Source organism: Mesoplodon bidens, assembly GCF_964165515.1.
Source record: "Mesoplodon bidens genome assembly, chromosome: 19".
Lineage (NCBI taxonomy): Eukaryota > Metazoa > Chordata > Mammalia > Artiodactyla > Ziphiidae > Mesoplodon > Mesoplodon bidens.
In genome coordinates this window covers 12,677,007-12,699,573 of record NC_138179.1, presented here as the reverse complement: position 1 = coordinate 12,699,573, position 22,567 = coordinate 12,677,007, and the positions used below count along the sequence as shown (strand labels likewise).

Genomic DNA, 22,567 nt, shown 5'->3' with positions numbered 1-22,567 from the left:
CAGTTCTCTGAAACAGACTATGAAAACTGTCATGGATACAGTTTTTTAAATTGTTCAGCATGTACATGAAAATGCTATGAATCACTGCCAGTCTCTAGAACTGTTGAAAGAAATGGAAAACAATTCAGTGATCTCATATTCTTTGCCAATGCTTTAGGTTGAGTTCTGGACAAGTTTTACAATTATTTAGTGTACTCTTAATTTCAACTCAAGATTTTCTTGAAACCAAAGAAATCCTTGGGCTTCCCTGGTGGCGCAGTGGTTGAGAGTCCGCCTGCCGATGCAGGGGACACGGGTTCGTGCCCCTATCCCGGAAGATCCCACATGCCGCGGAGCGGCTGGGCCCGCGAGCCATGGCCGCGGAGCCTGTGTGTCCGGAGCCTGTGCTCCGCAACGGGAGAGGCCACAGCAGTGAGAGGCCCGCGTACAGCAAAAAAAAAAAAAAAAAAAAAAAAAAAGAAATCCTTGCAAAATAGTCGATAATCAAAGACCTAAGGCAGTGTGATTATGTTTTCTCACTGATATCCCACTTGCATATGAATGAGCTAATTTTGAAACTCTAAGGAAAGGTTAATTTGTGACTTAGCTAAGCAGTTACAAGAATTTATGTTGCGATGAAAACATTTAATAATACAAATCAGTAGTAACAATTTTATACACTTTTCTAACATGAATCAATATGCAGAACACTTTAATTATAATCAGTAGTAACATGTAAATTGTCCAAAAATACTATAAGAAAAATTTGCAGGACACTTTATTGATATTGAAGTTGCTCTTAAATTTATGCACTATCCCTTTGAAATAATACTGAGTTTACACTAGCGTTCATGAATTTATTCCACTTGGAGAGGCACAGTTTTCAAACTAATATGCTTTTGCTTTAAAAGAGTTAAATCAATTTTCCCCAAAAGATGAAACAGTTTTGTCAATACAATGTGATATTGAATGGTTTGTTTTCTTATTGTTGGGTTTTGAGAGTTCTTTGTGGATTCTGGATACTAGTCCTTTGACAGATATAGGATTTGCAAATATTTTCCTCCAATCTGTAGCTTTTCATTCTTTTAACAGTGCCAGTGAAGCCTTTTTTTTTTTTTTTTTTTTTTTTTTGCGGTACGCGGGCCTCTCACTGTCGTGGCCTCTCCCGTTGCGGAGCACAGGCTCCGGACGCGCAGGCCCCGCGGCCATGGCTCACGGGCCCAGCTGTTCCGCGGCATGCGGCATCCTCCCGGACCAGGGCACGAACCCGTGTCCCCTGCATCGGCAGGCGGACTCTCAACCACTGCGCCACCAGGGAAGCCCCAGTGAAGCCTTTTTTAAGTCAAGGGATTGAGGTCAGGGTTTGTGACTTCCTTCGTTTAATGAAGATTTTTGTTGGTGACAAGGTTTGGCATTAAAAATATGTTTTGGCTTATATTTGGGTGTTTTGAGTTCATATAAAGTAGAGTGGAAATAAGGGTGATGTATGTCTTGTGAAAATTAATAAAGGGAAACCTCACTAAACTGGAGCCAGGAGGCCGGAAGGGGGAAGCTCTACCATGTACATACCACTCCACATCAATGCAGATCCTAATAGGAAGAGGAGTACCTTGCATCTCCAGCAGGAAGTGACACTACTTTACTTCCACCAGCAGGAGGAAGAAAAAATTTTTTCCTTGCCTGGCAATAGCTCAGCCGATAAAAAGCCACTGTACTTCAAACTCCCAATTTCCTCCAAAGGACCTTTTGTTTCTAGAAGCCCCTCCCAACTTCCCCTTCTCTATTAAAGAGCTTCCTGTCCTTTGCTTAACTGGACTTGCATGTGGTTCACCATAGTTCCATGTCCTGAACTGCAATTCTTTGCTGCTCCCAAATAAACCCGTTTTCCTGGTAAAATTTAACTGGTTGTTCAATTATTTTAGGTTAGCAGTTTACTGACTTCTGTCTTCCCCTGACAAAATATGCGTTGTCCCTTAAGGAATCCAATGAGAGCAAAGCAAAGAAAGGAGCACTGATAGAATATATTAATGGCAGTTGCACACAAACTCCTTTCCCATCTAACTTAGCATTAGAACTCAGCATCACAGGAACGTGTATTAACACATCTACTTGAATTTAACAATGATGTCAGATTCTCTGAGAAAATGAGTCTGATTTGACTGGTTTGACTATGAGAACTGGCATCTCCAGTTAGATTCTGTCGCCCATATTTTGCATGTATTGAATGAGCTAAATTTGCAGCTCCAAACTTTTGAAGGAAATATATTTCAAGCACTTAAGACAAAAGTACCTTTCTGAAAAAAATTAACAAAGGTGTATTTAAATGAACAATATTCTAATTTTCCTAGCCCTTTCTGAGTATATCAGCTTAAACAAAATGCCTCTAAGTAAGAGTAACTGGTATAATTGATAGCAGTTTGATAAACCTTGGTAAAGTCTTTTTAGCCTACCTCCCAGAAAATAAGAAAGTGGATAATTCTAATGACTTTTGCAACACAGGTGGTTTCAAATACTCTGCTTTCAACAAAAAATCTAATCAAGTTGTCAGCTGAGAGATTATTAAAAATAATTTCTGGTGATGGATCACTGTTATTTTTTTTTTGCATATATAGATACAGTCATTCCTCAGTATCCTCATGGGATGAGTTCCAGGACCCCTGTGGATAACAAAATCCTTGGATGCTCAACTTCCTGATATGAAATGGCATTCCATGCAAGGTAGGTTGAATTTATGGATATGGAACCTGCTGACACGGAGGGCTGACTATATCTCAGAAAGTGTTCAATAAAATGTGTGGCAGGGCTTCCCTGGTGGCGCAGTGGTTGAGAGTCCGCCTGCCGATGCAGGGGATGCGGGTTTGTGCCCCGGTCCAGGAGGATCCCACATGCTGTGGAGCGGCTGGGCCCGTGAGCCATGGCCGCTGAGCCTGCGTGTCCGGAGCCTGTGCTCCGCAACGGGAGAGGCCACAAGGGTGAGAAGCCCGCGTACCGAAAAAAAAAAAAATGTGTGGCATTTTGTCATCTATTTATATATGTGAACAAGGTTTTTCAGCATTAACATTTATTAAAAAAATAGAAATAGAATTTATTGTTGAACCTTGTCTAATTCTAGTGTTAAGTAATGTTCATCACTCATATAACTCAATAGCAAAACCTCCCACAAATAATCCAATTTAAAAATGGGCAGAAGACCTATATACTTGTGTATGTGTGTGTGTGTGTATATATATATATATATATATATGAATGTTATTCTGCCAAAAAGAAAGAAAGAAAAAGAAGAAGAAAATCCTACCTTTTGTGACAACATGGATGGAGCTTGAGGGCATTATGCTAAGGGAAGTAAGTCAGACAGAGGAAGACAAATACTGTATGATCTCACTTACGTGTGGAATCTAAAAAAGTTGAGCTCATAGAAATAGAGGGTAGAATGGTGGTAGCCATGGGCTGGGGATAGGGGATATGGGGAGATGTTAGTCAAAAGGTAAAAACTTCCAGTTATAAAATGAATAAATTCTGGGGAGCTAATGTAAAACATGATGACTGTAGTTAACAATACTGTATTGTATACTTGGAAGTTGCTAAGAAACAAGCACCCACTAAATCTCAGTAACTTAAACATATCTCAGGTTTATTTCTCTTCTTTATTGCATGTCCTAGTGTGGGCCGGCAGGGGCCACCAAATTACGATTTCATCTCTATAGTTAAGGCAGTTGGCAGAAAAAGATGCAACGACTTAACTAGCTTTTTAAGCTGATGTGAAGTTGAAGTATTACTTCTATGTGTTTCAGGAGTGTCAGAGAAGTACCAATCCTACCAAGTGCCTAGACGGGGAAAGAGCTGGAAACTTGGATGAGCAGCGCTAAGGACTACTTCCTGTCATTTCCAGTATTGGAAATAGACACAAATTTGTATTATCTGGTACCTACTTTGACACCAGGCAATATGGGGTAAAATAAAATACAAGACTTTTAGTTCATTTCAACAGATCACGGAGATACAGGCCCTGTTCTCTGCCATTCAGTTATTGCTGTGTAAGCCTGTAAGTTCCTTTGTCTCTTGGGGACTTTGCTCTTCCAGCTCTTACATTTTCTATTTGTAATGCACTTGGGACTGGAATAAGAGAGGAGAAAGAGAGCAAGCCCCACCAGGGCCAGGCCTGTTACCTGAAGAAAACACACTTTGGGACTTTCCTGGTGGCACAGTGGCTAAGAATCCGCCTGCCAATGCAGGGGACATGGGTTCAAGCCCTGGTCCGGGAAGATCCCACATGCCATGGAGCAACTAAGCCCGAGTGCCACAACTACTAAGCCTGCACTCTAGAGCCCAAGAGCCACAACTATTGAGCCCGTGTGCCACAACTACTGAAGCCTGCGCAGCTAGAACCCTGTGTTCCACAAGAGAAGCCACTGCAATGAGAAGCCCAGAGCAGCCCCTACTCGCTGCAACTAGAGAAAGCCCAGGCGCAGCAACGAAGACCCAACACAGACAATAAGTAAACAAATAAATGAATTAAAATTTTTAAAAATTAAATTATAAGGAAAAAAAGAAAACACACTTTAGTATTTTTGTCCTGAAATCTATCGGGTAATGTGCTTTCAGTCAGCAGCAGTAAGGAAACAGTGGCTCAATTCTGCATTGTAATAGCGATTTAAAAATTCTAGGGGTCACTCAACTTTGGCTGCACGTTAGAATCATCTGGGGGAGGGCCGAACAACATCGGTGTTTTTTTTTTTTTTTTTTTTTGCGGTAGTTGGACCTCTCACTGTTGTGGCCTCTCCCACTGCGGGGCACAGGCTCCGGACGCACAGGCCCAGCGGCCATGGCTCACGGGCCCAGCCGCTCCGCGGCATATGGAATCCCCCCAGACCGGGGCACGAACCCGCGTTCCCTGCATCGGCAGGCGGACTCTCAACCACTGCGCCACCAGGGAAGCCCAACATTGGTATTTTTAAAGAGCTTCACAGCTTTCTGCACCGAGTATTCTTCAACCCCTCACTACTTGTTGGAGTGGTTGGATGACACCTAGTGGGCGCATTCTCAGAAAAGAGATCTTAAATCGAATCTGCTTCTTTTCCTCCTCCCAAGAGTTGTTGGGGTATCTATCTATCTATCTAATCTATCTAATCTATTTAATCTATCTAATTTATCTATCTTATCTATTATCTATTATCTACCTATCTTATCTATCTAATCTATTATCTATCTACCTACCTATCCAATCTATTTAATCTATCACTCTATCATCTATCTAATCTATTATCTATCAATCTATCTATTATCTATCTAATCTATCTATCTAATCTATCTACCTATCTACCTAATCTATTATCAACCTATCTATTATCTATCTAATCTATTATCTACCTATCTATTATCTATCTACCTATCTGTTATCTAATCTAATCTATTATCTATCTATTATCTATCTACCTACCTATCTATCTATCATCTCTTTTGGCCACACCGGGGGGCATGTGTGATCTTAGTTCCCCGACCAGGGGTCGAACCCGCGCCCCCTGCAGTGTTAGCGGGGGTCCCAACCACTGGACCGCCAGGGAAGTCCCCGGGTTGCACTTTGATGGGAGTGGGGGACATCAAGCTAAAGAAAATCTTTGGGACATCAGCGGGTTTCTAACGACCTGGGGCGAGCACATTTCCCAGCGCATAAATCAGCTTGCAAAAGGACTGGAAAAAAGGAGACAAAGGTGGACCCAAGCTGCAGCGAAGGAGGAGGGGACAGGGAGGGCGAGGGAGGAGCAGGAGGAGACGTAGCCGCAGGGCTGACAGCCCCCGGAGTAGCCCTGACTTCCGCGTGTCGACCCCCGGGGGTGGGCGGAGCGGCGGCGGTCTGGGGTTGAGGGCGGGTCTGGACGCCTGTCCGGCCGTCCCCATGTGGCAGGCCGAGGATGACCTGGGCTGCATCATCTGTCACGAGCTGCTGGCCCGGCCCGCCACGCTGCCCTGCGGCCACAGCTTTTGTCACAACTGCCTGATGGGTCTGTGGGGCCCCACGGGTCCTGCCCCACCTGCCGCGAGGTCGCCGAGCGACCGCTGCAGCTGCGGAAGAACACGATGCTGCAGGACCTGGAGGACAAGTACAGTCGGGAGGCGCGCCAGCTGGAGGGCCCGAACCCAGCGCCCGGGCCCCCGCGCCGCACCGCGCAGCTGCCGGTAGGAAGGCGGGACCAGAGACTGCCCTCTGACCTCCATCCGCCCGCGCGCGCCGACTGCCTCCCATTATCCCCACGGCGCTTCCTCTCCTCCTGATTGTATTTTCACGTTACTTTTCTCAGTCTGAACGTAGAACCTGTTCTTTGGAAAGTTCAGGAAAATATGAAGAAGCAGAAAAAAAAAAAATCAAAATCAGCAATCCTATCAACCTAGGCGCTATCCACCCTGGCCTCTTTCCACTTATTTCCAGTCTTTCTGCACCCACTCTGTCTCTCTGACAATTTTTAATTGTGCTAAAATATGTTTACATTATATAACATAAAATTTGCCATTTAACCATTTTAAAATGTACAATTCAGTGGCGTTATATTTACAGTGCTGTGCAACCATCACCACTATCTAGTTCCAAAAGTTTTTCAACACCACCAACAAGCTTTGTACCCATGAAGCAATAATTTCTCCCTCCCCTGCCCTCCAGCCCCTGATAACCTCTATTCTACTTTCTGTCTCTGTGACTTTGCCTACTCTAGATATTTCATAGAAGTGGAATCATACAATATTTGTCACTTTGTTTCTGGCTTTGGCTTCTTTCACTTGCTATAATGTTTTCAAGATTCATTCATGTTGTAGCATGTATCCGAACTTTATTCCTCTTTGTGGCTGAATAATAATTCCCTTGTATGATTATACCACTTTTTTTTTTTTTGAATCCATTCAAACATCGATGGACATTTGGATTGTTTCCACCTTTGGGTTATGGCGAGTAATGTTGCAGTGAACGTTGATGTACAAGTATCCGAGTTTCTATTTTCAGTTATTTTGGGTAGGAGTAGAATTGTTGGATCATATGGTAAGTCTGTGTTTAACTTATTGAGAAACAGCCAAACTGCATTCCACAGCAACAGCAATACTTTGCATTCCCATTAACAAAGTAGGATTCCAATTTTCCCCAACTTTTGCTCCTGGGACTTTGGTCTATTTGCTTCTGGGACTTAGGTTATTGTCTGTTTCCACCACAGTCTTTTGCCCCAGACACCTGCAAGGTTAACTCCGTTTGCAGAACTTCTGAGCAATACTCACCACCTTTCTGGTCTGAGCTCTGGGTTAGGTGAAACGAAGATGAGCACCCTGTGTCATTCCTTCAGGCAGCCCCCAGCCAGGTTAGAACAGACAGACACCCTGGTTTGTGAATCAGATCTGCTCTGTTCCGTTGGGAACCAGGACCAGAGTTTCACGCTGGGAATTTTCAATACCGTCACTGAGCCAGGAAGGGAATGGGGCGAGGGCAAGTCAAAATGCCACAAAGCTTTCCTACTGCCAGGTTGTGCTTTTTTGAGTCAGTGTCTGCCAGAGTTCTGACAAAGTTGGTTGTGACAGCTTCTGCTTGTCTTGCGACGTTTCTCTGTGTGTGTGTGTGTGTGTATGTGTGTGTGTTGGGGGGGCGGGGTTGGTGGAGGGTAAAAGAGCTTGGAGCTATCCACTCCTCTTTTTGTAAAAAATTAATAGACTTTATTTTTTAGAGCAGTTCTAGGCTTATAGAAAATTGAGCAGATAGTACAGAAAATTCCCATATACCCCTCACCGTTACCCTTATTATTAATATCTTGCATTAGTTTGGTACACTTGTTACAATTTATGAACCAATATTGATACGTCATTATTAACCAAAATCCACAGTTTACTAATCCACAGTTTTTACTAATCCACAGTTTATTAACCAAAATCAGAGTTCACTCTCTGTGTTGTACCGTTCTATGGATTTTGACAAATGCATGAAGTCACGTATCTGTAGTAACAGTTTTATGCCTTGAAAATCCCCTGCACTCTACCTCTTTGTACCCCCTCCCTCTCCCCAACCCCTGGCAACCACTGACTTTTTGCTATCTCTTTAGTTTTGCGCTTTCTAGAATGTCGTGTCTTTGGAATCATACAGTATCTAGCTTTTTCAGGCTAGCTTCTTTCATTAAACAAAATTAAGGTTTGTGGCTTGATAGCTCATTTCTTTTTATTGTCAAATAATATTCCATTGTGTAGATGTCCCACAGTTTATCTATTCACCTTTTTTTAAATTTATTTTAATTTATTTATTTTTGGCTGCGTTGGGTCTTTGTTGCTGCGCACAGGCTTTCTCTAGTTGTGGTGCACGAGCTTCTCATTGTGGTTGCTTCTCTCGTTGCGGAGCACAGGCTCTAGGCGCGAAGGCTTCAGTAGTTGTGGCACATGGGCTCAACAGTTGTGGCTCACAGGCTCTAGAGTGCAGGCTCAATAGTTGTGGTGTACGGGCTTACTTGCTCCACGGCATGTGGGATCTTCCCGGACCAGGGCACGAACCTGTGTCCCCTGTGTTGGCAGGTGGATTCTCAACCACTGCACCACCAGGGAAGCCCTCTATTCACCTTTTGATGGACATATTGGTTATTTCCCTTTTTTTTTTTTTTTTTGCAATTATGAATAAAGCTGTTCTCTTCTTTTTGGTTATAAGTACAGCATTGGGAGTTCCCTGGTGGTCTAGTGGTTAGGACTGGGCGCTTTCACTGCTGTGGCCCGGGTTCAATCCCTGGTCGGGGAACTGAGATCCTATAAACCAACTGGTGCAGCCAATAAATAAATAAATACATACATACATACAGCATTATTCCTCAGGTCCTTAAAACTCTTTGTTAGTATAGCTTATAGTGACTGAATATACTTTCCATTGGCTTTTAAATTAAAACGATTGCCTATGGATGGTAGGATATCGGATAATTTAAACATTTCTTCTTTTCGCATTCTCTGCATTTTCTAAATTCACCACAGTGAGTGTATGGATGAAAAAAGCAACACACTTATTTTTTAAAGTTTTTAATTTGTACAGGTGTCTAGATAAGGGCTCCATTCCAGAATTCCAGCTGCCTGAATATTTAAGAGTGAGACCTGGAAATTTAAGAGCAAACAACGTTACCCGTGGTCAGCCACCTCCTCTATAAAATAGTCTGCATATGGCTTCCAAAACACATGCTATTTTGAGGGACGTCAGTGCTTCTTAGAGATGAAAACCTGGTTCCAGTTTTTGAGGTTCCAGCATAATTTAAAAAGTGAAAAATGTTCCTCCAAAGTTCTAAAAACTCTGGTTTATTTAGAGTAAGATGATGAACATCTTGTATTTCTGTGGCTCTCTGTAGGACCTCTTTTGGAGGTAATGCAAATTTCTCCATTGAAGTCTGGGCCCTGCCTGCCTCAGATGACCGTGACCAGGTCTTGAGGGTGTTGCCAGAATGTGTTGGCTGTAAAACTTCCTCCCATTCCCAGCCAGGCAGCTGAGCAGATGAAGCTCCGGAAGTGGAGTGGTTTAGCATTCTCATCTGAATGTTTCTTTAAATGTGAAGGATGTCAATAAACAGACAAAAAGAGTTTGCATCTGCACATCACTTTAAAGTCTCCAAGATCTTTTCATAGTCGAGCCTCTTCACTGTTGAAGAGAAGGAGGGATGGTCGCTTTTATCTATGAAAGGAGTGATGAAGACACAGGACGAGTCAGTCAGAGTTGAGCGTGGAGCTGAAACCCGAGCCAAATGCCTTCCACTCACCTCATCAGCGGCCACCAGTGCTGCCAAATCTCCAGGCTCTCACCCTATTTCATCTCTGACTTCCCTTGTTCAAAATGACCCCTAGGCTTCCCTTTATGCCTCACCCCCCAACCTCCCCCATCCTATGGATGAACTCTGGTTCTCTGTTATGGCCACTGGACCACCAGTAGGGGGAAATGGGCATGCCAAAGGTCCAGGGAGCTTACCTCCTTGCCCTCTAGACATTTTTGTCACTTCCTTGCCTGCCTCCTTTATCCAATGTTTACAGCTCCCTCTGTCTAGAAGTGGTTCCTGGGTCCAGCTTTGTGTTCTGCTTTGCTCTTTTAAAGGTGGTGGCACAGAAGTTGGCCGGGGGCTCGCAGAGCTGGTGGAACGGCTTATAGGTATTGTCAGGAGCCTTCAGAGTCAGAGACATCTCCCAGAATCTGAACCAGACAATGAAATGAGCATCCTGGCTGTGGTAGGCTCATCTGGGAGAAGAAAGGATGTGCCAGGGGGTGGGGCTAGGGACAGCTCCCTGGGACAGCTGGGGAGCAACCTGAATCTGTTTGCAGTTGAAGGATGCGCTAAGTCCCAGTCTTTTACCACCATGCTCTTCACTACCAAACATGGATGATCGGGAGTTTGGAATGCCTGAGGTGAGGTAAGAAGGCTTCAAGTGGGCTAGGTTCTATACTTATCACTCCACCTAACCAGCTCTAAGATCACCCGTGACCTCTACGCAAATCCTGTAGACGTTCTAGCTTTTATCCTCATTGGCCTTTCATCAGCCTTTGACACAGTCAACCACAACTTCATTCTTTTTTTTTTTAATTTTTAAAAATTTTTGTATAATTTTGAAAGGTTACGGTCCATTTACAGTTATTAGAAAATACTGGTTATATTTCCTGTATGTACAGTATATCCTTGTAGCCTATCTTACACCCAACAGTTTGTTCCTCCCACTGCACTATCCCTATATTGCCCCTCCCTCCCCTCTACCCACTGGTAACCACTAATTTATTTTCTATATCTGTGAGTCTGCTTCTTTTCACAACTTCATTCTTGAAGCTTTCTTTTCCCTTAGCTCTGGGACACGAGTCTTCCAGCCTTTCCCCATTTCTCTCCAGCTGCTCCTTTTCAGTCTGTTTTGCAGGTTTACTCTCTGCTGCTAAGCAATGAAATGCTGGGATTCTTCAAGGCTGAGTTGTAGGTCGCTGTCTGTTCCCCCTACATGGTCTTCCCCATTCCTGTGGCTTTAACTGCCACCTCTGTGCACAAATATAGCTTCAGCCAGGACCCTTCTCTGAGTTCTGGTCTGGTGTCTTCCTTCTCATCTTCCCCTCTTAGCATCTCAAAGACACATCTCACTTAACCCGTCCTGCACTGTTTCTCCTCTGGGATACCCCGTCTCAGCAACTGACCCTGTAGCCCTTCCAAGTGCACAAGCCAGAAACCTGGGAATCATGTCATCTCTTCCATCATCTGCCTAAACATCTCTTGAATCTATTTACTATTCTTTTTAAAAAAAATAAATTTATTTATTTATTCATTTATTTAATTTTTGGCTGCATTGGGTCTTCGCTGCTGCACGCGGGTTTTCTCTAGTTGCTGAGAGCGGGGGCTGCCCTTTGTTGCGGTGCGCCGGCTTCTCATTGTGGTGGCTTCTCTTGTTGTGGAGCATGGGCTCTAGGTGCGCGGGCTTCAGTAGTTGTGGCACACGGGCTTCAGTAGTTGTGGCTCACGGGCTTTACAGTGCAGGCTCAGTAGTTGTGGCGCACGGGCTTAGTTGCTCTGTGACATGTCAGATCTTCCTGGACCAGGGCTCGAACCCGTGTCCCCTGCATTGGCAGGCGGATTCTTAACCGCAGTGTCACCAGGGAAGCCCCCTATTTACTATTCTTGAGCTCCTTAAAGACGACTCTAATCCAATCCTATGACTATTTCTTGCCTGGATTTCTACCAAAGCCTTTTAATTGCTCTGATCTGTTCCTTCCAGAGTGTCACACTTCTTCCCATCACAGGGCCCACACCATGGAATGTTCTTCTTTTTTACTCTGTCATGTAGGTAGTGCCTGCTCATCCTTCAGACCTCAGCTAGATTATCACTTCCTCGGAGAAGCCTTCACTGATTTCCTTGAACAAGTCAAATCCCCTTATTAGAGGCTCTTACGTATGATTCCATGTACCTTTCATTTGTAGCAGTTGTTACAGTTGTGACTTGATAATGATTGGCACCATAAGTTATTAATGTCTTTCGTCCCGCTTCCCTTGCACTGGACTCTAAGCTCTATGAGGGCAGCGACCTTGATGGCTTTTGTTCTTTTGTTCACTCTTGTATCCCCAGGCCTAACACAGTGCTTGGCACATAGTAAGTGCTCAACAAACACCCAGTGTATTTGAGTGAGTGAATAAATGGGTCCTCAGGGATGCAGTGTGTTGGGGTAGAAGATCTGAGAGTCTGTCCATCAGTCCTGACATTGCCACTCACTAGTATTATGACCTTGGACAAGTCATTTCATCTTTCTGAGTCTCAGATTTCTATCTGTAAAACAAACAAAAAATGATCCATGGCCTGCATCTCATTGGTTTAATGTGGAGATTCTTTTTTAAATATCTTGCTTAAAAAAGTGCTTGAGCAATGTGAAAATGTGGGACAATCAAATTAGCTATGACAATATAGTTAACCTCCATGAACTCCCTCTTTTGTAAAATGGGGATAATAAACCGATCTTGGAAAGTTGTTAGGCAAATTAGAGGTGAGCAGTGGAAAATATTCAACAGGTGGTACCTACTCCTGTTATGATTGGCAAAAAGAATGGGAAATGGATTTTGCAAAGTGGGAAGGAAAGTCAGGTGCTGAAGTTGGGAAGGTGGTGAGCAGATGAGAGGCTGGGTTGGGGACTAACAGGACCTGAAGTTAAAGAAAATCAGGGAGTGTGTGTTGGAGGCCCCAGAGAGCAGGGCCTGTATGCAGGCAACATGTTTGTCTTGGCCCTTAGGAAGAGTTATGATAGCAGTCTGGGGAAGATTATTTCAGCCTCTGTAGCTTATCTTAGTGACTATCTGTATTTTTTATTTTGTAAAGCCCCTATAAGATGGGCCTAAAATTTTCAAACGTTTTGGGGGTATGAGCTAAGAACTCCATATCTGTTGTCAAAATACTAGAAAATACATAGCAGTTGAAAAAACAAATGAAAATCATCCATAATCCCATCACCAAGAAATCGCCATTCTGTAATATTTTTGCCATACTGTGTATTATTCCAGATTGTTTGCAAGGCGCATATTTTGAGGGCCTAACTATGTTTTGAAAAACCTGTTAGGAGGTAAGTAGAAAATTGTAGATGGTTGGTAGAACTGGAATATATTTGATGCATTCCTTAGGAGATTTTCTTTTTTCCTTCTTCCTTCCTTCCTTTTCTTCTTCTTCTTATTCTCCTTCTCCTTCTTTTTTTTTTTAAGTGATTCATCAATAGGCTTTGTCAGCTGGGGTGGACCTTTCCTTGGCTTCTCCAAAACTAGTGACTTCCAACACACCTGAGGGGAAAATGAGAGACATTCTCCATGACCTAGAAGAGATCCAGGAAAAATTACAAGAAAACTTCATGTGGAAAGAGGCCCTTGAAGAACAAATGCAGGGTGAGTTGATTTTATTTGGTAGAGGAGGTTTAATTATGGAAGTTGGGGCAGCGTTCCGTGGCTTTGTTTTTTGGGGACAGGATCTGAGAGCCCAGCTGTGTTATCCCTGTGGTGTGAATGAGGAAGGAGTGGGCTGAGCTATTTTTGTGACTGGATGTGTTTTTGGACCTGACTAGAGGTGTGATGCATCACAGGCCCTTAATAGATAGAAACTCGTTTTCGAAGACCTATAAATCCAGAACCTAAACCTGATTTTGCTAGCTCACCGTGCATCTGTGTTATCTACCTGAGGAGATTCAGAAATAGGCGGCTTTTTCTTTTTCACTAGTAAATGTCCTTATTAATGAAGCATGCAACTTTGTATATAGTTCTTTATAAATTCTACTCAGCTGTAATCTCTGGCCAGTGTGTTTAATAATAAAGGGTAACAATGTAGAAAACAACCTTTCTGTCCTGACTTTTAGGTTCGTTGTTGTTCCTGGCTCAGGATTGAAAAACAACTCACACCTGCCCCTTAGACAAGTGCTCTGGTCTCCCTTGCCTCTGTCTCCTGACTCGGCCACGGCAGGCCTTGTATGCTTTAGAGACGTATCTCTTAGAGCTTTTAGATATTTAAATCATCTTGCTGTGCTTAAAAATTTTTTTATTTAAGTGGAGAAGCATGATTCCTTGGGAAAGCTTTCTTTAGGAAACCAGTTAGAGTACAGTTTATTAATTGTTCCAAAAACGATCTGAGAAATAAAGTGCCCTCTTAGCTCCTGTGTGCTCCTAAATTTAGTATGGGTTCCTAATTTAAAATCTAAAATCGAGCTTTAAACTTGAGGATTAAATTTAAAATTTTTAATTCAAAAATCAAAAAATATAAAAAGACACAACAGAAGTGTTGTGTTCCTACCCTCGTCCAATTCCTCTTATTCCCCCAGTTAACCACCTTTACTAGTTTTCTTAAGTGTCCATTCAGAATTTACATTTGTAAGTACAAGCAAACACAAATTTATATTTTTATCTCCCCCAATCTTTTTTTTTACACAAAAGTTAGCATACTATATACACTGTTCTGCATTTTGCTTTTCTTTCTTACTTAATATATCTTGATACCTTTACAAATCAGTACAAGCATTTTCTCTTTAAAGCTGCATAATATTCCAATTTATGGATATGCCAACATTATTTACTCAACTCTTTACTGATGGATGCATGATTATTCCCAATTATTTATAATTGCGAACAATGCTGAAGTCAGTTACTGTATATACATCATTTTATATGAGTGCAGATATAATTGTAGGTTAAATTACCAGTAAGGATTGCTGGGTCATAGAGTAAATTTTGCAATTTTGATAACGTTGACAAACTGCTCTCCAGTTAGGTTATATCAGTTGACACTCTTACAGAAGAAATGTTTATCCCCCAAGCCTGCCAACACAATGTGCTGTCAAACTTTTGTATTTTTTTTGCCAATCCAATGGGTTTAAAAACTGATATATTTGTGTACTGTACTTTTAATTTGCATTTCTCCATGAATTGTCTGTTTATATCTTGTGTTGTTGGTCCTTTAAAAATTAGATTTTTAGGAACTCATTATAAATTAGGGAGATTAGCCTTTTGTCTGTGATATGAATTGCAGATTTTGTTCCCCAATTTGTCATTTATCTTTTGATTCTGTTTAGTGTGGGTTTTAGAATGTCATATAGACATTTTTATATTTTCAAGTAGTACATTTTATCAGTGTTTTCTTTTGTGGCTTCTAGATTTTAAATTTTAGTTAGAAAACTTCACCACCTCAAGTGGGGTGTGTGTGTGTGTGTATGTACATTTTTATATTAAATCTTTGGTTTCACATATAAATCTTTCACCCATTTGAAATTTATCCTAGCGTGTGTCCTAGTGAATTTTAAATAATAATGTAAATGTTTTATAACATTTATAATATTTAATGGTGTTGCTCTGGTTGAAATGTTTCTCCTTATTTAACTGGAGAAACATGATATCTTGGGAAAAAATTACAACTTTCTATGATTATTTAAGTGTGCATTTTTAATTTTTACTTTTAATTGTGGTAAAATACATATAACAAATGCACCATCTTAACCATTTTTAAGTTTATAGTTGAATAGTGTTAAGTATATTCATATTGTGTGCAACCAAGTTCCAGAACGTTTTCACCTTGCAAAACTGAAACTCTATACCCATTAAACAGTAACTCCCCATACCCTCCTTCCCCAGCACCTAGCAACCGCCATTCCACTGTCTGTTTCTATGAGTTTGATTACTCCAAATAGCTTATATAAGTGGAATCGTGAAGTGTTTATCTTTTTGTGACTGGCTTATTTCACTTAGCATCCATATTGTTGGATCCAAGTTTCATCCATATTGTTGACTGTGTCAGAATTTCCATCCTTTTAAGGGCCGAATAATATTCCATTGTATTGTACACATATATATACCACATTTTGTTTACCCATCCATCCATCCATCCATCCATCGATGGACATTTGGGTTGCTTCCACCCCTTGGCTACTGTGAATAATGCTGCCGTGAACATGGGTGTATGAACATCTCTTTGAGACCTTGCTTTCAATTCTTTTGTATATATGCCTACAAGTGGAATTACTGGATCATATGGTAATTCTATTTTTAATTTTTTGAGGAATTAAGTATACATATTAAGTATTTTTAAAATTTAACTTAGAAAATTCAAGTATGCCTTAGCAAGTACAACGTTGATTATTTTGGTTATTTTGATTTTGATTATTTGGACCAGTCCAGGACAGTTTTAAAACCTAAGATCTGAATATATCCCTATTTCCTGAAACATCATTTCCTGAAGTTCTCACAAGATTGTTTTTAAGACAATAGATTAGTTATTCTTCAAGTCAGCACTTTAACAGCTGCTAAGCAATTTGACTGCCTCATCACAATGATTTCCTTTGACCCTATGTAAACACACCATGAGCTGCCACGGAAATCACGCAGCCTAAAGGGCACAGTGTTTCTCGAGGTATGACCTGGGACTCTCTGTAACACTAATAAGAATGCGGATAATCTCCACGTTTGTTGGCCTTTTTTTTTTTTTTCCTTATATGTTCTTTTTGTGGCTTTGATATGGTAACTTCATAATATTAATTAAAAATCTTTCCACCCTTAAAAAAAAAGAGCAGAATCCAAGGCCCATGGCCAGACTATTGAGTTAGCATCTCTGGGAGTAAGCCCCAAGGATTTGCATTTTTGACAACTTTGCAGGGGATTTTCATGCACACTAAAGTTTTGATAAGCATTTTGGTGCAGCTTACCCAACAGGGGTGATTATTTGTAATACAAATTTAATTACTGGGGAGTACAGTTGACCCTTGAATAACATGGGGGTTAGGGGCACCAAACGCCTATACAGCCAAAAATCTGACTATAACTTTTTTCTTTTTTTGTAAACAGGAGTCCTATTTTATTTTATTTATTTATATTTTTAATTAATTAATCTTTGTGTTGGGTCTTCGTTGCTGCACATGGGCTTTCTCTAGTTGTGTCGAGTAGGGACTACTCTTCGTTGTGGTGCGTGGACTTCTCATTGCGGTGGCTTCTCTTGTTGCGGAGCTCGGGCTGTAGGTGCGCGGGCTTCAGTAGTTGTGGCTCGCGGGCTCTAGAGCTCAGGCTCAGTAGTTGTGGCGCATGGGCTTAGTTGCTCTGTGGCATGTGGGATCTTCCCGGACCAGGTCTCGAACCCGTGTCCCCTGCATTGGCAGGCAGATTCTTAACCACTGTGCCACCAGGGAAGTCCTGACTATAACTTTTGACTGCCCCAAAACTTAACTACCAATAGCCTACTGCTGACTGGAAGCCTTACAGGTAACATAAACAGTTGATTAACACATATTTTGTATGTTTTATGTATTATATACTGTATTCTTACAATAAAGTAAGCCAGAAAAAAAATTTTATTAAGAAAAGCATAAGGAAGAGAAAATACATTTACAGTACTGTACTGTAGCTATCTATACTGTAAGTTTACATCATCTGTTTATGAGATGAATCATCTGTCTGTCAGTATCTACATACACATCTTATATGATAAAAAGCACTGAGGATGTTATACATATTACTAACACTAGACATCAAAAATGAAAAGATAATGCAAAAAAGAAATTCACATTTATTTACAGGTGTAACTATTCATGCATTGATAACAAAGAAGCAACAGTATGCTTGCTTTGTGGTAGCCTAGACTATACACTAATGAATTAATCATTTTAAAATTGTTATGGCATACAATATTACAGTCATATTCATAACACAGTATTAGAAACATTGTTATTTTGTTTTTAAAAAACAGTTACCTATGATGATAGGCTGATAGAGAGGGAGAGAAAGAAAACTAACACACTACTAATTTTATATTAAATATCACTCACCTTATGCTTATGTAAGGAAAGGCTATCCACTTCAATACAAGTTTTGCACGTGACGTTCTACACATATATTTTTGTGTATTTATTGATCCACATATATTTTTGATCCACATATATTTTTGTATATTCATTGAAAAAGATGAGTGGAACTTTGCAGTTCAAACCTGTGCTGTTCAAGTGTCAACTGTAATTTTATGCAGAACAATTCTACTTAGAATGGTTTGTTCCTGAAATTATTTTAAATTCCCAAGGGATCCAAGGGATCCTGGCTACTTAAAAAAAAAAAACAAAAACCTGTAGCTTATTCTCTTAGTAGAGAAATGAGATTCTTTAGATTCTGTTTTAAAGAAATTTCTCAGCAATTAAGTTTGTATAACAAGTATTTCTGGCAAATCAATTGTTTAATAAACCATCATTTTTTGTTCTTTTATGAAACCTATCATAATCAGTGGGTAAACGGTTGAGTTTATACCCAGAGAGATTAACATATCAAAATACTTCATTTCTGTAATAGTTACCAGTGTTTTATTTAATAGCTACTCAATATTTATGAATGTACATCATGTTTCTTTTTTTCTAAGTTTGTTTTTTTTTGTGGTATGCGGGCCTCTCACTGCTGTGGCCTCTCCCGTTGCAGAGCACAGGCTCCGGACAAGCAGGCCCAGTGGCCATGGCTCACGGACCTAGCCGCTCCGCAGCATGTGGGATCTTCCTGGACTGGGGCACGAACCCGTGTCCCCTGCATTGGCAGGCAGACTCAACCACTGCGACCAGGGAAGCCCCAGTTTCTGCTTTATAACAAAGTGAATCAGTTATACATATACATATGTTCCCATATCTCTTCCCTCTTGCATCTCCCTCCCTCCCACCCTCCCTATCCCACCCCTCTAGGTGGTCACAAAGCACCGTGCTGATCTCCCTGTGCTATGCAGCTGCTTCCCAGTAGCTATCTATTTTACATTTGGTAGTGTATATATGTCCATGCCACTCTCTCACTTTGTCACAGCTTACCCTTTCCCCTCCCCATATCCTCAAGTCCATTCTCTAGTAGGTCTGTGTCTTTATTCCCGTCTTACCCCTAGGTTCTTCATGACTTTTTTTTTTTTCCTTAGATTCCATATACATGTGTTAGCATACGGTATTTGTCTTTCTCTTTCTGACTTACTTCACTCTGTATGACAGACTCTAGGTCCATCCACCTCACTACAAATAACTCAATTTCGTTTCTTTTTTCTCAGTATTTTTAAGAACCAACTAGTCAAGTGTAGATTATTTTCTCTATTGATAGGGGAAAAACTTGTGTTAGCTAAAAAATAAAAGAAGTAACTAGCAGTTCTTACAAACATTTTTAAAACGGTGATTAACGATAAGTAAAATCCTATTAGCTCAATAGAAAGAAGAGTGGTACCCCACGTAGATTTTTTTTTTTTTTTTTTTTTTTTGCAGTACGTGGGCCTCTCACTGTTGTGGCCTCTCCCGTTGCGGAGCACAGGCTCCGGACGCGCAGGCTCAGCGGCCATGGCTCACGGGCCCAGCCGGTCCGCGGCATGTGGGATCCTCCCGGACCGGGGCACGAACCCGTGTCCCCTGCATCGGCAGGCGGACTCTCTACCACTGCGCCACCAGGGAAGCCCCCCACGTAGATTTTGAGCGTGGCTTCTTGAAGGGCAGCTCTCCTGCTCTCGTGACCTCCGTGTCCACGGCCCACACCCTAGATGGGCCTTTTGTCTCTTCTCAGTGTGACTCTTGGATTCACTTCACGCTGCTGTCACCGCAAGGTACAAATAGGGGACAATGTCACCTTCACAGTCCATACTCTGGCACTTCCCCTGCTGTCCCGTATTCTACCTAACCATGGTCATTGCAAGCACATAGTAGTTTTAAGGTAACAGTTAAACTTTGGTACAGTTGGGGATTAGCCGATGCAAACTATTACATATAGGATGGATAAACAACAAGGTCCTACTGTAGAGCCCAGGGAACTATATTCAATATCCTGCGATAAACCATAATGGAAAAGAATATGAAAAAGAACGTACATATATGTATAACTGAATCCCTTTGCTATACAGCAGAAATTAAAACAACATTGTAAATCAACTATACTTCAATAAAAAAAAAACCTCAATGTACACTGAGAGGTAAGAGGCACTAGCAGTTGCGATGAGTCTCATGTTCCCCAGCTTTATACCAGTTTAAAGCACTGACCTGGGGGGCATGGATAGTCTGGGTGTCATGGTGCCATGATCCCTTGCATGATGCCGTGATCCCTTTATCATGCTTTTTTTTTTTTTTTTTTTGCGGTACGCGGGCCTCTCACTGTTGTGGCCTCTCCCGCTGCGGAGCACAGGCTCCGGACGCGCAGGCCCAGCGGCCATGGCTCACGGGCCCAGCCGCTCCGCGGCATGTGGGATCTTCCCGGACTGGGCCACGAACCCGTGTCCCCTGCATCGGCAGGCGGACTCTCAACCACTGCGCCACCAGGGAAGCCCTATGCACCAGTTTTAATGCCAGTATGTGTAAAACTTTATCACACTCAAAGATATAAAGCTGCTTTTTGCTATTTGAAGACCTCTTGGCATGGACCATCAGAGGTGGCTAGTCCTGTTCTGGTTTTTTTCCCCAGGGGTCATCAATCCAACCTTTGACCTAGGGAGCCTCTCCTGTAGCCTGGAGGTGTCCAAGGATCACTGTATCTCACTGCCCACAGCCCTATCCCTGGTGTCATGAGAGGTTTGCCTCCTGCCAGGCCTTATGTTCCCAGGCTCTCTCTTCTGGGCAGCAGTACTGGGAAGTGGACACTCAGCGTTGTAGCCACTGGGCAGTTGGGGTGGCTTCCCAGGGGATGAGGCATGACCAGATCCTGGGAAGAACCAGGGACTCCTGGTATGTAGAGTGGAAAGGGACTAGCCAGCTCTCTGCATGGGACATGGTCAGGGAAACTGTCCTTGGCACAAACAGACCTAGTGTGGTGGGCATCTGGCTGGACCTTGAGGAGGGAAAGCTTGCCTTCTATTCCATGGCTGATCAGGTGAAGCTCCTGTATGAGTGCCCAGTCTCTGCTGCCTTTCCTCTGCACCCTGCCTTCTGGCTGTATGGCTTATTCCCTGGAAGCTCTCTGACTATGAGGCAAATAAACGTATAAACATTCCCTGGGTGTTAAAACATGTTGATTTCCTGGTCTCTCTGCCTTCAAGCAGGGTGTCAACTTGACTTAAGTATCCCACTTCCAAAGTTAAGGGATGCAAAGTAAATGTTTAACTCAGCAGGTTTGCATTGTTCAAACCCTGCACCGTCTGTCGGAAGAAAGGACAGGCTCTTGAGTGGGAGATAATATCTAAGCCCTTGGAATATCCTGCCTGATAAGAGTGTATTTATCTGAGGGCCTTGGGCCACACAGTATCAGCTTGACTTCTGGAAGGGCTGGAAACTAAGGTCAGCCACTTGGGCGGTGAGTCTGCCTACATGACCAACTGCCAGTCAAAGCCTTGGGCACCAAAACTTGAATGTGCTTCCCTGGTTGGCAGTATTCCGTGTGTGTTGTCACACGTCATCCTGGGAGAATTAAACATTGTCTCCATAACTCCACTGAGAGAGGAGTGAGTGGGCTCTCTTGGCCCCTGCCCTATGTGCCTTTTTCTGTTGCTGGTTTTAACCTGTATCCTTTCACTGTAATCATCTGTAACCGTAAGTGTAACAGCTTTGCTGAGTTCTGTGAGTCCTTCTAGTGCATCACTGAAAATGAGATTGATTTTAGGGCCGCCCCCCTACACACACACAAGGGGCATGCTATCAATTGCTGTGTAATACTATTATCACACATTCAGTGGTTTCAAACAACACATATTTATTCTCTCGCAGCTTCTGTGGGCCGGGAGTCAGGATACAGCTTAGCTGAGGCCTCTGCTTTGGAGTCTCGCAAGCTGCAGTCAGGGTATGAACGGGGCCGGGTGACATCTGAGGCTCCACTGGGGAAGGATCTGCTTCCAAGCTCACGTGGTTGTCGGAAGGATTCAGTTCCTTGTGGGTTGTCAGACTGAGGACCCCCCTCAGTTCCTTACTCGTTGGGCTTCTGCAACATGGCTGCTTACTTCTTCAAAGCCAACAAGGGAGATCAAGTCTCCTAGCAAGGTGGACATTAAATCTTATATAATGTAACCACAGGGACATATAATCACACATATGCCATCGCCTTTGCCTTATTCTATTGGTTAGAAGCAAGTCACAGGTCCCGCCCACATTTAAGGGGGTGGGGTTCACAAGGGCATGAATACCAGGAGGTGGGGGGGTCTTTACAGTCTGGCTGGCACATGGTATCATCTCATACTTGATTTCTCTTATTATTTTTTTTAAATTTATTTATTATTTATTTATTTATTTATTTATTATTTATTTTTGGCTGTGTTGGGTCTTCGTTGCTGTGTGGGCTTTCTCTAGTCACGGCGAGAGGGGGCTACTCTTTGTTGCGGTGCACGGGCTTCTCATTGTGGTGGCTTCTCTTGTTGTAAAACACAGGCTCTAAGTGCATGGGCTCAGTACTTGTGGCTCATGGGCTCCAGAGCACAGGCTCTGTAGTTGTGGCTCACGGGCTTAGTTGCTCCGTGGCATGTGGGACCTTCCTGGACCAGGACTTGAACCTGTGTCCCCTGCATTTGCAGGCAGATTCTTAACCACTGCGCCACCAGGGAAGTCCCGATTTCCCCTATTTTTTAGAATCATTTTATTATATTAACAGAATGGACAGAGAAAACTACACAAAACACATGTGCAGCATAAGGAATAATAATAATTATAATTATTAAATACGCTTGTAACTACCCTTCA

The 22,567-nt window shown here is 42.4% G+C and overlaps 2 protein-coding genes across 3 annotated transcripts in view; both read left to right on the top strand.

The window, feature by feature from the left end:
* ADAP2 (ArfGAP with dual PH domains 2) overlaps window positions 1-4,453 on the top strand; it is a 42,568-nt gene extending 38,115 nt beyond the window's left edge. For both annotated transcript variants that reach the window (XM_081218062.1, XM_081218061.1), the window contains 2 exons: window positions 2,592-2,697; window positions 3,771-4,453. In XM_081218062.1, the coding sequence (XP_081074188.1) occupies window positions 2,592-2,674 (83 nt within the window). In that variant the 3' untranslated portion in view covers window positions 2,675-2,697; window positions 3,771-4,453. The remainder of the gene's footprint in view (window positions 1-2,591; window positions 2,698-3,770) is intronic.
* Window positions 4,454-5,869: 1,416 nt separating this feature from the next.
* RNF135 (ring finger protein 135) lies at window positions 5,870-20,888 on the top strand (the record flags this gene model as incomplete). Its single annotated transcript, XM_081218066.1, is given in 5 exon segments — window positions 5,870-5,989; window positions 5,992-6,153; window positions 13,178-13,340; window positions 20,370-20,430; window positions 20,432-20,888. Coding segments are annotated over 5 exon segments (960 nt in total). The 5' UTR covers window positions 5,870-5,872.
* Between the last annotated feature and the right edge of the window lie 1,679 nt (window positions 20,889-22,567).